The sequence below is a fragment of the Bubalus bubalis genome, chromosome 5 (assembly GCF_019923935.1).
Source record: "Bubalus bubalis isolate 160015118507 breed Murrah chromosome 5, NDDB_SH_1, whole genome shotgun sequence".
Taxonomy (NCBI): Eukaryota; Metazoa; Chordata; class Mammalia; order Artiodactyla; family Bovidae; genus Bubalus; species Bubalus bubalis.
In genome coordinates this window covers 45,242,009-45,258,179 of record NC_059161.1, presented here as the reverse complement: position 1 = coordinate 45,258,179, position 16,171 = coordinate 45,242,009, and the positions used below count along the sequence as shown (strand labels likewise).

Genomic DNA, 16,171 nt, shown 5'->3' with positions numbered 1-16,171 from the left:
CTTTGGTTTAAAAAAAATGAGCCACTGTGCAGGAAACTAACACAGGTTGAAACAGCCAACCAGAAACCCATTCATTCACCCTGGCTCTGCCATGGTCTTCTATGTGGAAATAATTACATTTTATGGAGACACATGAGAGAGAGCAGGAGGAAAATTCTGTTGCTTATTTCTCTGCTGTTTTATCTTTCTTTCAGTTCAAGATAAACTTTCAAGCATTTTTGCAGAGTCAACAATGTGTAAAATATTTGGAATGACCTTCCCAAAAGTCTTAAAAAGAACATTTCTTTGTTATCTGTGTCATTGAAAAATATTTTTGCTTAATGTGTCTTCAATAAAAGGAAAAGGCATAATTTTCTATAGAAAATATTACCACCTGACCATAGGCTTTTTTCAGTCAACCTCAGCTATTTAATCCCAGTTTTTTATGGGTTTATAAATCCTATATTCAAAAATATAATAATAAAAATTCTTGCCACTGTTTAAGAAGAGATACAGTGTAATACGAAAGCAGATTCTGAAGGCAAATTACCTGGGTTCTATTCTGAGCTCTGCCCTGTGACCTATTGCAAGTACTTCTTTGTGCTTTAGTTACTTCATATTTAAAATATATATGAAAATGGTTGCCAACCTTGTTGAGGTTCTGTGAGAATTTAATTAACTAATAGAGGCAAGCACTTTGAAGTGTACCTGGCACATACTCAAACATATTTGAGCACTTACTATGCATTCCCTCATACTTTGCTAAATGTTGATCATTCCTCAAATCCTGACAATAACTCTAGTTTATAGACTAGAAGATTGAAGCTCAGAGAAGTGAATAAAATTGTCAAAATTAACATGTTTGTAAGTGGTAAATCTTGAGCAAGATAGGATCTGAATTCCAAAATGCTTGAGTCCAAAATAAAACATCGTCCCACTTTTCCAACAACAAATTCTGATACAGTTCCAAATGTACCATACTTTTGGAGACGAACCTTGGGCTAGAGAGCCTGAATGTCAGGATTACTGAGGATTAATCAGTAACTACACAGTTACTACAAATTATTACTGTTGTATTTAAGACCGGGAAACTAAGTCATCTCTTAAATTACATGTTTTCTCCAAACAAGTAGACACTGGGACATTCAGGATACTCTCAAATAGTTCAGAACTCTGCTCTAACAGACTAGAATGAGCAAGGAGCATTTATGCTCCCTTAGGCTGCAATAAACCAAAGCAGAATCTCCTTGGATTGGGCCAACGTTGAATTAAATGAATATATTTTTTTCCTTTGTCTACCAATATTCATCTTCGAAACAAAACATAGCAAACTGATTAGGATTAAATTATTGAATATTTACCTAATATATTTCAGAGTAAGTCAAAACATGCATACAAATTAGGACGTTAAGCAATTAAATATCACAAAATTTATTTCTGGACTTATGCTCTGGCCTAAAGTAGATTTGCATAACAATTTTCACCAATGAGATGATTCATTTGGAAAGTTTGAACCCTCCAAGTACATATAAATGCCAGAGTATATAGAATGATTGAATCCTGACTTTGCATCATTCTCTTTTGGCTTAATCTTAAGAGATAGCAGATTTATTTGTCTTAATGGTCTATATAAATCAACAACTTGATTTGAAATTACGTGATGACAGTCAACTAACTAAATCCCATTTTTTTAAGGACTGGATTTGATTTGCCTCCTCCATAGCTCCCAAACCAGTTTAAACATGGATCCTTGAATAAAATAATAAATTTGAAGGTCTAAATTGTTCTATAAGCATATAAAATATTCTCATCAGCATTATCATTATTCCAGATTTTTTTTGAATCAGATGTTGCATTCTTATCACAGTATTTGATTTTTCCTGAGAAATAATAAAGAGGCGCTTCAACCATTATTTCTTTTTAGGAGCACATTTACAAACTGATGAAAAGTGATTCATACCCACGTTTTATAAGATCCAGTGCCTATCAGGAACTTCTACAGGCAAAGAAAAAGGTATTGGTTCTTTGTGAACTTTTATGACTTAGTTCTCAGTTATAGTTATTTGGAGTAGTTATCTCTGCTGGGACCACAGTATTGGACAAATGGTAAGTGGATACACTCCAAGACCTTTCCCCAAATCCCTGCATTTTATCAGGGTCATTTAAGTTGTATGTGTTTCTGCCTGTTGATTGCTTATTTTCTTTATTGCGTGTTTGTCTCAGCAGATGTCCATGCTTTACAAAGGTTTTAAGATGCTGTTCTCATGTTTCATGTTAGTCTTCTGTATGCCAGTTTAAGGAAATAAGAAATTACAATAAAGAAAAGAACAATGCCATCAGATTAAAAACTCAGGGAGGACTTTCCTCATCCTGTAAACTGGAATGTATGTATATGCCTCATAACTCACTTTTTTCCTATGATAGTTGCCAAAATGCAGCAACAATCAGCAAACTAAATGTTTGCTTCCAAATATTTTCATTTGGCATTTATCTTGAGTCACTTAGTATCCCTGTGATGAGGCTTCATACCTAAGAGCTGCTAGCATATTTTTGAAGAACTGCAGTAGGCTACATTGTTCAATTAATGTTTACAATCAAAGTCTCACTGTCAGTAACAACTTATTAATCAGTTTAACAGAAAATGGAAAATCTGTATGTAAACATCAACATCATTCATTATTTTGTAATATTGAAATAGTCCATAGCTTCTTGAAATTCTGAGATGAAATGATAATTTTGTATAATTCATGATCATCACTTAAGCTAATGATATTTTTCAAAGTCAACTGACTTTGCAGCCAGACGGCTGCACTGACCAGTACAGCAACCACCAGCACATGCAATGGTTTAAATTTAAATTAGTTAAGATTACATAAAATTCTAAGCGAATTTCTCTTACTCAATGGCCACAGCTAAAGACTTCTGAAATATTAGTATAGAATGAAATTTCCATGCTTTCAGAAAGTTCTGTTGGACAGCATTGGTCTACAGAATTAATGATATCAACAGAAATTTAGTACCAGTAGAAAATTATGAGGACATTCTGAACATAAGCCACTAGATTTTCAATAATGTAGGCTTTGAAAACATCAGCATAAAACCTGAACATATCTACTTTATTTCAGTGTCATTTGATTTTGCTTGAAATCACATCATTTTGTTTGCACAAGAAGAGTTTTGGTGTTATAAGCGTTAATGCAAACAGAGCCCATGCCCTGTGACAAGAGGCCTTTGATGGCAGCTCTCCTGTTTTCCTGATCCCTGTGATTTAGAACATGAATTTGGTGTTGCGTCATTTCATCACCCTGTCTTTTTCTGCCATTTTTCTTTCTGGCTTTTGCCTTCCTTCCTTTCTTCCTTCCTTCTCTCTCTCTTTTTATCTCTGCTTGTTATTTTTCTTTGCCCCACCCAACCCCACACATATAAGTCGGGATATTCAATGGACTGCAGAACATGTTTTGAAAACTTTGCACAACATGTGGTAAGTTTTCATTTTTAAAGAATTGCAAATCATGAAGTCCAATTGGGAAATGTTCCCAGTTTCAAGCCCCATTTTCCATCTTGCATCCTTTGATGTAACAGCAAAAGTATTTATTGTCTTTATTCAAGTTCAGAACTTCCTACTTACCTTTCTGTCCCAGCACTTCCTAGAGTAGATAAAGATATCATATGTGAAAATCTGTATGTATCAAACTAAGACTTGGAAAGTAGTGTGTACTTTGATACATAAAATGAAGAAATAACTATATTTTAATTTTTATTCTATATATCTCTGTATTTGTTAACAATAGTGCATGAATTGCTGTACTCTTTCCCTTAGCTCTTCCTAAGGCTTAAAAGATTAAGAACTATGAGGGTTCTGTGTCTCTTACTTTTGCAGAGAGAAAATGACTTATTTAACAGTGTAAAGCCAGAGCCAGACTCAGTATGAATGGGGGTCAGTGACAATATATGCCCACCAAAGACCCACTAGCATGCCTTTCTCATTCGTTATTTTCAGCAAAGTATTGAAAACTATTGCATAAATCATCCAGGAAACCAGTTGTTTTCCTACCAGTGTTTTCTTAGTATCTTGCCATGTGTTTTAGTGATATATTTGTTTGTGAGATTCTTTTTTTTTTTGGTATTGTGCCAGTGCCTTTGGAACTTTCTGACATTGTATAAGCTCAAACTAAAGCCTTCAACACATTTATTTTTATAGGGCAGAAACATCCCTATTTTCCCATGCCATAAAAACTGTACACCAACACTGAGGGCCAGCACTAACCTGTTATGAAAAGAGGTAGAAAAATCTTGGTTTATACTCCAGTTTGTCTGCATTGTCTGTTGAGTTGTGTGGTCAGCTCCATGCTGCTGCTGCTGTGGGTGTGTGTTGTGGCTTTTGCTGTGATGGCCAGTTAAGCGGAGTTATGTGTGTTGAAATGTAAGCTAATTGGATTCAGCAAAAATACGGTTTTTGTTTTTAGTCTCTTTCAAGGCTCCTTGTGGTGGGGAATGTTAATCAGCTCTTTTTATGAATTCCCAATTAAAAGACTTTAAAAAGCAGTATATACTTGGAACATTCATTGTGATTGCACAAATTAAAGGACTGGAAAATGAAGGACTCCAAGAATTAATCACACTATTAACTTCCCAAAATTTTGGCTGGATCTTTTGGAATCTCTGACCTTTAATAAAAATTTTTCTTAAGCATGCCTCATAAGTCACCATGGGAAGATAAAGACAATGCTAAAGAAATGCCTCAAGATTTTGCTGGAGAAAGTCACCATAGGATGTTGCACAGTGCTCTGTGTATTGTTTAAGAATTGTTTCAAATTCAATCTTTTCTAACATAGTGCTGACAGAATATTGTTCTTGAGCAATTGGATTGGAAATTTCTGTGATATAATTAAAAACATATAATGCAATTTATGGAAGATGGAAAGGGAAAGCAAAATGGCTGTCTTTCCTCCAACACCATCCCCACATCTGACCAACTTCCTCAACCCTTAAAGTAGCACCACATTGTCATTCATTGCAAACTTTAAGAAAAGATCAATAGGAAATAAGAGGAAGTGAGGAAGTAATCCTATGCACCTTCAATCAGAATTTATACACCAAGTGCCAACTATACTCCAGACATCTTAAGAACAAGACCTAAATTGCTACGGTACATAATGATATAAACAAAATATTATGATGTACAGGAGAAAGATAAACTATTTCTATTTATTAGGGTGAATAAGTAGAGTCCATGAATAATATGAGAATTTCCAGAAGTTACATTTAACTGGGTAAATAGGATTTCATTAGGCCAAGAAAGGCAAGCATCTTTTTAAGGAGAATGGTACAAAAGGCTGAGATTACTGAAGAAAGATAAGTTGAGTAACATTCAGACCAGAACACATATACACACACAACATACTGTTAAATTTCAGGTAAGCTTCAGACACAGTTATTTAGGGTTAATCCTTTTCCATCCAGGAAAATTAAAAGTAATATCTTTATTGAATATTTTGTTTTGGTAGTACTCTGAAGAAATGGAGTAAAAAATTAGAAAGGCTCTCTTAATTTCCTCAGTAGATTACAAATTACTACATTTATTTGGTTAGGCATGAGAAATGAATTTCTATCCTGAAAATTATTTTTATACAAAAATTAAAAATATTATACTGTATACCATTAAATCTTTTGATGGTTAATTTCTATTTAAAGTTCCCTTTAACTTTCTATTTTCATTTATTTTTTTATTTCCTCTTGGTTCAGTGTTCCTCAATATTATGATTCCTTTTAGAGTCAGCAGTTGTGATAGGCATCCGAAGTACTTACATAATAAATTTTATGGGATGCCTTTATAGGATCAATAAAATGATTTTAACACAAGATAATGAATGAGTGGTTTTATTATAACTAAATAGAAATAATGGAGGAAAGATAGAGTTTAAATAAACATTTTAAAGGAGTTCTATGTGGAAGTTGCTCTGGTAAATATAAGGCAGCTACGAGATAAAGTGTCTAAGAAATGAGCTTGAGGAAATACTTTTAAACAATATGTAGACTCTGAAAGGACCTGGGGAAAGTGAGAGAATGATAGTAACTCACGTTCATTGAGTACCTGCCATGTACTTTATATTATCTAATTTAATTTAATCTGAACCTGCTAGTTAGGTAATATAATACTCATTATTGTACCCATTTTATAGGTGAGAGAAAGTCAGGACTAGAAGGAAATTTTTCTGACTTTAAATTCATTACTTTATAGAGTACTCATTTTCTTCCTATTATACCCAGCACTGGAAACCTGAAATGTTAATATTTAGGCTTGAAACCCAGTCTCATACTTTCTTGCCATATGAATTTTTAGAAGTCAGTTAAACTGCTACACCTCAATTTCTTCATCAACAATTTCTTTAGCCAGAAGCAGCTGTAAATAGTACTTGTACAAATAAATAGATTTAAGAAATTCTTTAAAGATGCTTTATTTGCTTAAATTGCATCAGAAATATCTTCCAGGTCATTTCATATTCTACACAATTCTGTTTATTGGCTGCACAAAATTCCTCTGAATATATATACCTATAATTTATTTTTCTATTCCTCTATTGATGGACATTTATGTTGTTCCTTCTTTCTTTCTTTCTTTATTCATTGCCATTATAGCTCAAAGTGTCATAGGCATTCATCAAGTTAAATATTGATTTTTTTCTTATAAAAAATTGAATTCCTCAGTTAATTGGAATAAAAAATCACAAAAGAAGAGATGTCTATTTATTTTTCTCTCTTATCATTACGTTTGCCCTAATGCAAGAGATACATACACTAGAAGGGAAAATAACTTGTAGAAGGGAGAAATCAGAGTTTGTATTCTTGATTTCCAAAGCACTTGTATTACACATTAATAGCAGGCTTCCTTGTCAATTAATCTTCAATCTATGAAGAATTACAGTGTTTTCTGGCAGTTTTATGCTGTTTTAAAATGCTTTCTAAAACTCTATGGATTATTTCTAGTCCCTGGTCAAATGATTTTTATCTTGGTTTTATTAAACATGAAATCTGGCATGAAATTTCCTTTCCATATGCTAACAATCACCATTATTGTACACTAAGCCCACCCTTCCCACCCATGAATAATATAGATTCCAGGCTTTGGAAATACAACCTCAGACCAGTTATGGAGCAAACTTGGGAGAGGGCAATGCTGTGTCAAATCTACTCATGCAGACTCACAACACTTGAGAAGTAACCGAACCAGCATAGATTAGAAATATCAAATGCCCAATAGGAAAGAAGGAACATACATAACTAACGCAGTTCACCCTGAAAATTGCATCAGATTGCAGTCACAGCAGCCAGGTTATTTGGGGCTTAAAATGTTTTTTAAATCTAGAAATTTTTTTTTCTTGTGAACTACGATTATATCTCCTCAATCTTCTCTTTTGCTGCTAGACTTTTGGTTTATAGTTTGTTTATCAATTTTCGTGTAAGGTCAGTTCCTTATTCTTCTTTCCATTAAATTTTATCTTGTGAGTTATCGCATTATGTAATTTTTTGGAGTATCTCTTTGTTATCCTGTCTTTTAACCAAGATTAGCAAATTGGCATCATTCATGCATTCATTTTAGCAGAATTATATCAATTTAGTCAAGCAAATTGCTGATTAAAATGTCATAAGAACAGAAATGAAGAGAGTTCCACTACTCCAAAAATTAGCACACCTTGAAGGTAGTTGTTTATTTAGTTACGAACTTCCTCTTTTTCTGTCTTATCCACAGAAATACCATGAAAGACTGCTAAATGCCTTACTTGTTTAAAGCAACTTCCTGTTCTCAAGTCCAGTGAACTCTTTTTAAAAACAAGTAAATGAGCATGTAATTGACAAAGATCTAATGTGGTTTATATGGGGAGATCTTTGCAAAAAAATAATCAGAAGAGCAATATGCCATTAGAAAAATAAGCAAAGGTCTTGATCAGTTTTAACAGAGGAAATACAAATAGTCAATCGATATATAAAAAAACAAAAAGGAAACCTATATTAATAACCAAATTTAATTCAAAAGGCAACAAAATAACTTTTTCCTCCAATAGATTAGTTTTTTTATTTTATTTTTTTTTAATTTTATTTTATTTTTAAACTTTACATAATTGTATTAGTTTTGCCAAATATCAAAATGAATCCGCCACAGGTATACATGTGTTCCCCATCCTGAACCCTCCTCCCTCCTCCCTCCCCTAGTTTTTTTAAATAATAATATCTAGGATAAGGAAATTGGTGAATTCACATATTGTTCACACTTAGTAGGGATATGAATTGCTAATCATTTTCTTGCAGAGAACTTTATACAATGTGTCAAAAGCTTCAAAAATATTCTCTCACATTCAATCAATATTTCAGCTTCTAACAATTTAATTCTAACAAAACCCAGATGTTTATACACAAAAATATTAATTGCATCATATAACAGCCAAAAATAAAACACAATCTGAATATACAATTGTGAATTTCTTAAATGCATTAAGGTATATCAACCTGATGCAGTTATTAAAGAATAGATTTTAGAGCATTGGCTTTCATCTTTTTTTATTGCAACCCATTACTATGACATAGTAATGCAATATATATATGTTTGTGAGTGTGTGTGTATGTATATATAAACTGTACTTATGCATGTTTATATGTGTATAGGACTAAAATAACCTTTCAGAAATAACACATTCCCTTATTATATGCAACTTGCCCTAATATGTTTTTATTTATTCTATGATATGTGATTTTTTTCTAAATGTTGGTAGCATCTTTATAAATTGATTTCCTTTCCCACTAATGTGATGAATTTGAACAAAATATATGTTACATGGGTAATTGATCAAAATATGATCATTTTTAATTAGCATATTACTCATAATAAGCTTTAGTACTATGCACAGTATAATTTTAGTTTTTTTTAAAAAATAAATAAAAATATTTTTGTATAAAAAGTAGAAGCATATATTAACATGTAAATAATTGTACTTTGAGTAATGTTTATTTCTTCTTTATATTTTTCTGTGTTTTCCTCATTTTCTCTAATGGATATACGCTATTTTTATTTCAGGAAGCTATTCTTAACTAAGGAAATGAAAGTATTTGGCTTTACTTTTTCTATCTCAAACCACACAAGAAGCTACTAATAACAACTGGTATATAAATATGTTCATAAGCCATCTCTTTTAAGTACATAACAGAATTTCTTCCTGTTTTCAACATTAAATATACCAGCCTCCAAACTAGCTATCGAATCCCCTTCCTTTCTTTCTTTCTCCATCCCTCCCTTCTTTCTTTTCTTTTTCTTTCTTAATTCTCAATAAATGAGTTTTCTTTAATTTTCGAGGACCTCACACTTTTCAGTTTTGCTGAAATTATCCACCATGTTTCAGTAAACTTACCTGAAAATTATCCTAGGGGACTTGGTTTCATCTGAAGCAGGATTTTTCCAAACCCCTAGCCTAGTTCAATTCCCTCAACATATCCCCACTTAGTTTCACTGATGGCAACAACCAGGGCAAAATAAAAGTTAAAAAGACCCAAATTCTATCAGTTAATTACTTAATAGGGTGTGTCCAACATGCTCCCATTTCTCATCCTACCGTGCCTCTCCTCCCCTAAAAGTTACTTGTACCAATACATTTGAATCTCATTACCCTGGTTTCTAGAAGCTTATTCCTAAACTATGACTTCCAGTCAAGGAACTCAACTCATGCAAAGAAGCAAGTACATTTTTGGAGACTTCTATAATATTAAGATTGTTTAACAGGTATCAATTGCTTTATTAAGCCAGGTGACTAAAAGGATTGTACAAAACAGCATTTAAAAAAATGCACTTGCTGTTGTTGTTTAGTCACTAAGTCATGTCCAACTCTTTGTGACCCCATGGACTGTAGCCCACCAGGCTCCTCTGTCCATGGGATTTCCCAGGCAAGAATACTGGAGCGGGTTGCCATGCCCTCCTTGAGGGGATCTTCCCGACCCAGAGGAAAAAAAGCACTGACAAAGAATCAAGAGAGGTAAACTGCAGAAGAACTTAAGGGGCAATTAGAAGACTTCAGCAAAAACATGAGTAAGAAGTTTATCTGAAAAGTGAGAAGAACCCAAGCTCAGAGAGTAGCAGGTGCAAAGACCAGCCAGAGAACCATTCTGTGGAGTGACAATAGGTAGTTTGAAAGGCCAGGGAAGCCAGTTTTGGAAGGATTTTGAAACCCAGGCAAAGACGTTTATATTTTTTAAGTCCAATTTTCACATGAGAATAAACAAACATATCCTTTAGTTCAGCCTGTCATGAGCATGTACATTTCTTATCTCTAGTCCAAAGGCATCTCATTACCATCAAACAGTCAGCCCTTTTTATTACGCAGCTGTGGGGCTCAACATAGGTCCAATAGCTGGGTCACATACACCAGTAGAAAGTCAATGACATGATTTGCCCTCTCCTGGTCCCAGAGCCTCTGGAGCTGACAAGGCATTCTAGAAGGTATTTCTAAGTCTACAGCAACACATGGGGAAGACTAGGAGGTAGTGATACGAAACAAACAAGTAGGAATAAGAGTTACGATGTTAATATTTTTTTAATCCAAAAGATCCTGGTAATTTCCTACTCTTTAAGCTCTTTGATGACTGTCTTCTAAAAATCCATCCCTTCAGTTAGTGTTGGTTTGTGTCCTGTAGACTGGTAAAGACTGAGTACATTGTTTTTATGTTTTATGACAGTAATAAAACAAGTAGCTGGTCACCCGAGCAAATATGGCTTCTCTCCTACTTCCTTCATGGATTAGTGTCTGCAGGAAAGACGTGTGGACATTTGCTTCCATCTCCCAAATGCTGAGGGCTCTCATACGGAATTAAGAGCCTGATCTTTATTTCCATTTCTAGGGATTCACAGCTCTTTGTCAACTTTCTTTTATTACTTTAAAACCAAGAAAAAATTTTATATCATGTGAAATTCTTAATGTTTGATAGTCAACTTGAGAAAACTAAGAATGAGCACATAGGTTGTTTTATTGGGGGGAGTTTTATTTTCCTAAATATAACAAAATCTCCATGCAACATTTTAAAAGGAAGGAATTAGTTTGGTGGAGATAAAATTTTATTGTGAGACACTAGAAAAACTGCTTTGTTTATGTGATAGCTATATTGTAGATTATCCAGAGAATCTGTCTTCACTTAGATGCCAGTTAAAGTCAGGTTAATTTTGTCCTGAAATTGATCATGTGCTAGCATATTGTCCATTAACTAGATATTATAAAATCTCACAGGATGCTGAATTTTTGTTTTGAGTTTCTGTCTTTGTCTTTCTATATAGATTTCCATTTCCAATGTAATCTATTTCCTTTCTTTTAATTTTTATTTTACATTGGAGTATAACATAGTTGATTAACTGTGTTATTTTTAGGTACACAGCAAAGTAATTCAGTTATACATAAACATTACATGTATCCATTCTTTTTCAAATTCATTTCCTTTAGAGTCTATTAAGAATGGGTATAAATGACATAGCACAAATGTAGTCATTGGGTTGAAAATAGTCATTATTCATACAGAATTCAATTGTAAGCAATTTGATAAAAACAAACAAACAAAAAACATGCTATTGGTAAGGAATTTTAGCCCTTTTAGTTTCCAGAATTAAGATTTTTCGACCTTAACTATGAAATTTTCCCAGATTCTTCAACTCAGAAAAATTAGCAAAAATCAGATAACTTCATGATTGTCTTTTAAGATGATTTAATACAGCCTCCAAGGATCCACACTGAAAAGGATTATTACAAAACATCTAATGTGCAAGTATATTCTTTCTTACCTGCAAAAAAGAATTAGTGTTCTTTTTAAGATTTTACAGTAGAGTGAGAAACTGATATTTCTTTGCACACTAGAGAGTGCACAAAATACCTTTGCACGGCATTTTTCTTTCCAGTACGTGAACAAGGCAAGATTTGCACAGGGCTTACAGACACATCCACGTGATCTAGGTCTTTAAATTTAGATAACTCACTTGGATGTCCATGCTATTTACTTTGACCCTTGGGTGAGGCACTTAGGTTTTTTTGTTTGTTTGTTTGCTTACTATTAGAAATACCTAAATTTGCCTTTTAATTGTCTCAATACACACAAAACAAATACCCTTATTATGTATTTGGTGAGTCCACATCTCACAAGAGTTTCTTGTGTGGGTTTGTTAACATATATGCATATATTCTCCCATTTCTGTTCATCTGCTTTCTTACTACCACAAACCCCAGATTTACTGTAGGCCTGTGTTTCTCCATGGGCTTCCATGAGTGAGTATTTTTAAATTATTTCCTGCTACAACAGCTTACCAAGCTAAATCTGTACCTCACCCCCCTCTTTAAAAATGAAGCCAATACCAGGACAATACTAATAACTTCATAGATATTTGAGGGGAAAAGAAGGTAGAGAACCATATTACCATTTGTTACATTTACAAATATGACATCGTTTCCACTGATCAAAATGAAAAATGACTCTGAGTTGCAAATGGCTTCTTATTTCAACCTATGTTATTCATCCTCCCAATGCTGCTGCTGCTGCTGCTAAGTCGCTTCAGTCATGTCTGACTCTGTGCGACCCCATAGACGGCAGCCCAACAGGCTCCCCCATCCCTGGGATTCTCCAGGCAAGAACACTGGAGTGGGTTGCCATTTCCTTCTCCAATGCATGAAAGTGAAAAGTGAAAGTGAAGTCACTCAGTCGTGTCCGACCCTCAGCGACCCCATGGACTGCAGCCTTCCAGGCTCCTCCGTCCATGGGATTTTCCAGGCAAGAGTACTGGAGTGGGGTGCCATTGCCTTCTCTGCATCCTCCCAATAGCTTGAACCGCACCCTCCCAATAGCTTGAACCAAGTTATATTAATCTGTAGTTTTGATATATATAGTTTTATGTCAGCATCTTCCTCTTCCTCCTCAACCATATATGAATTCACTCTTATACTTCAACCAGTATAGATTCTCTCCACACCACAAATGGCATTAGAAACAGTAAGCACCTTTTTAAAATACATTAGTATCAGAATGAATATATATGCACACATTAGTAGCATATGAGAAAAAAGTAATAGCTATATAAAATAATGTAATTTTCAAGTATAGAAAAGTTTTTTTATTCAAACATTATTTGAATAAGGTATTGGGGTGTAAAAGTAGTGTAATTTTAGCTTCCAACTTCATGAGAAATTTTGTGTTCTTTTCAGAGTCAGAAAAGTGACTTTGGGTCTCAGTATCCTGATGAGAAAGAATGTAACAGTAGTAATAATAATAATAGTAATAATATAATAAGGTAATGACTAGCAAACTGACTACACAGAATGTTCTGAAATAGTTTTAAGTAATTTACTTGTATTATTCTTCATGAAAAGCTATTAAAATAGGTACTTATTCCCATTTTGTGAATGAGGAGGAAACAAGCACAGAAGTGACAAGAAGAAGCAAAGTATAGTTTGCCTAGAAGGCCAATGTAAAATAGGGTTTCCTGTGAGAAATCTGCATTTTCTTTCAGTATTTTTCTTCCCATAAAGTGATTAGAGCGTAGCTAAGTGGGAAAGTCCTTTGCTAAACTGGCTCTTCTACAATCAGATGTCAAAACTTGCTAAAAGCTAAGTTATGAACTCCTTTTCCCCAATTAAAAGAGAATGGTGCTTCATTTTTATTACTGCTGTTCAAGTATACAAAAAGACCTTGTCAGTTACTGTACAGTATGTAAAGAAAGCTTGAGTCTGGAATCATTAATCATTTTTTAAATATATCATTCTTTTTCCAAAATATAGTCATGAATGCTGATTTCTCTCCCCAAACCACACCACTCATTTATTAAACTCTGAGCCACGTTAAGTAGTAAATCAAGACTATTGCTATGACCAACCATTACTAAAATATATTTCTCAAAAAAATCTATTGATTTTTCCCTTATTATTTTATCCTCTGAGAAGTACAAATTCCACCTATTTTTTACACTAAACATATACAGTGAGGGATAAAACAGAAATAACCAAATTGACAATCTGTTATTCTGATCAGAAATTTAAAATTTCCTACCTTTCTCTAGAGTATTTGCAATTTACAGGGACAGTTTTGACTATCAAGATGTTCAAAAAATGAATATGTATAATAGTTATTAACACAATAAGTGGGATCAGAATATATAGGGTTTTTTCTGAGGTTGAGGTTAGAGGAAATCAAATGGAAAAGGAAGACATTTACAGTTTGAAGTACAAAGCAAATAGACTTTTCTCAACTTTTAGGCACCGATTGTTTGTTTTTCCATTACCATATAGGATAGGGATTAGATTCAATCATGAGTTTCCAGCAGTCTCACCCTCAAAAATCATTTTGTTTAATTAAATCATACCCTGTGCACATCTAGATATTTATAAATGCAACACTAATGTTAGCAATTGGACAAGAATGCATCACATCACTATCTTTCAGAGCAACTTCCTAAAGTTTGCTGTAACATGTTATAACCAGTTGCAAACCTAGGTGTTGCATCAGTGCTAAGCCTCAGTGGAACATTTTGGACATGTTTTATGATTTGCTGATTTGTGCTGTGAACCCATCAGTCTGTTTGCAGGGGGAGGAAGTGGGTGGAGGGGTGGGAGGATGGCAAAAGGGAGGGTCATTTTGTTTGATGTATTGGTGGAGGAAGGGAGGGAACTTGGTCATGAAATTTGAACTAAGATGCACCTAAAGGGTTCTATTTTGACCCTTGTACAGTATCAGCTGTAATAAACATGTTACTCTTAAGCAGATTTTCAGTGATCATATTGTTTTCTCTTTCTTCCCTTGTTTATATTTTTCCTCAGGGGAAATCTCTCACGTCAAAGAGGTTAACAAGCCTCGTTCAGTCTTATTAAAAGGATCATCTTGTAGCATGAAAGCGAACTGGAGTCACTGCATATACTTTGTAGTTCTTTGTTGTTACCTGGAGCAGAGGACATTAGACCAAGATGTTGCATGAGCAAAGGACCTGAATTGTTCTTTCTTTGTGTACATTAAGGCACTGCCATCTCCAAGGGACTCTACCATCTTGACGCCTCCATTTCAGAATGTCTGCTAACTTCTTCCTTGTACTAAGCTGGATCTGTGTCTTTTCCTTTTTAACAGTTCAAGTGAAGTAAACCTTTTGTTTCCCCCCTTTCTCTCTCTCTTAAACCTTCTTCTAGACACACAGGTCACTAAAACTTCAGTCACAAACCAGAAGAATTGTAAAAGGAAAAAAGCATATATCAAGAAGTATACATACAGCTTCACATTTATTAAATAATAAATTAGCACCAAAAGTTTCATTTCACCAATGTATCACAGTCAGAAACAAACTTACGTCTTTGTCTGTTGTCTGTACATTCTTGGTTAATGTTTCTTGCATTTATTTTTATACCATATTTAAATAAGAGACACCTTTTACTCCAGATGTTTCAAAGTTGATCCCTTCTCTGTAAATTTGTGTATGTTTATATTGTTGTTTTATCTTTCATTAAAAGATGCGTAATCTCGTTGCTTTTGTAACTTTTGACTTCTGTGCTAATTGAAAATGAAAATACTGGGAAAGCACTGACAATTGTAGTCACAATGTAAGCTCTCACCCTAGGAAGTTTATTTCAGGGTTTGAAGACAAGCTTGGATGGTGGAGCAGCCAGGAGCAGATTCAAAGTGATTCATCTGGGAGCTTACCCCAGGTCAGGAAGATGGGTTTGCTCCTATGGAAAACAACACAAATGACCTCCCACATTTTCCGAGTTATTTATGAGGCCTTTCTAATTATGAATATGAGTCTCTATCTTTTGCCAATGCATATTCTATTAGAATTACATTTTAGTGTGACTTCTCAACTCAGGAACTGATTCTTTAAAGTATAATCATAAAAATGCCTTAGGTCAGTGGCTCTTAACTCTGGTGGTTGCAAATTCCTTTGACAGCATGATGGTAATTACTAGTATTTAGTGAGTGCTAACTAAGTACCTACCACCGTATTATGGGCTTCACATACCCACAAAATTTTTCCATTTAATTCTCACAGCAGGCCTATAAGATTATTCCTGCAATTTTGAGAACACAGAAGCAGAGAAAAGTTGCATCATTTGTTCAAACAGCCAAGTGGTGTGTTGTGATACAAATCCAGGCAGTCTGACTCAGAGGCTACATACTACACTGATCCACCATACCACACAAA

The 16,171-nt window shown here is 34.1% G+C and overlaps 1 protein-coding gene across 8 annotated transcripts in view; it reads left to right on the top strand.

Moving 5' to 3' along the window:
• The window catches only part of RGS7 (regulator of G protein signaling 7), a 484,679-nt gene extending 469,185 nt beyond the window's left edge, over positions 1-15,494 (top strand). For 7 of the 8 annotated variants that reach the window (XM_025285993.3, XM_025285994.3, XM_044943053.2 and 4 more), the window contains 3 exons: positions 1,904-1,993; positions 4,181-4,261; positions 14,805-15,494. In XM_025285993.3, the coding sequence (XP_025141778.1) occupies positions 1,904-1,993; positions 4,181-4,255 (165 nt within the window). In that variant the 3' untranslated portion in view covers positions 4,256-4,261; positions 14,805-15,494. The remainder of the gene's footprint in view (positions 1-1,903; positions 1,994-4,180; positions 4,262-14,804) is intronic. The other variant, XM_025285995.3, reaches the window with a different exon arrangement.
• Positions 15,495-16,171: the final 677 nt, after the last annotated feature.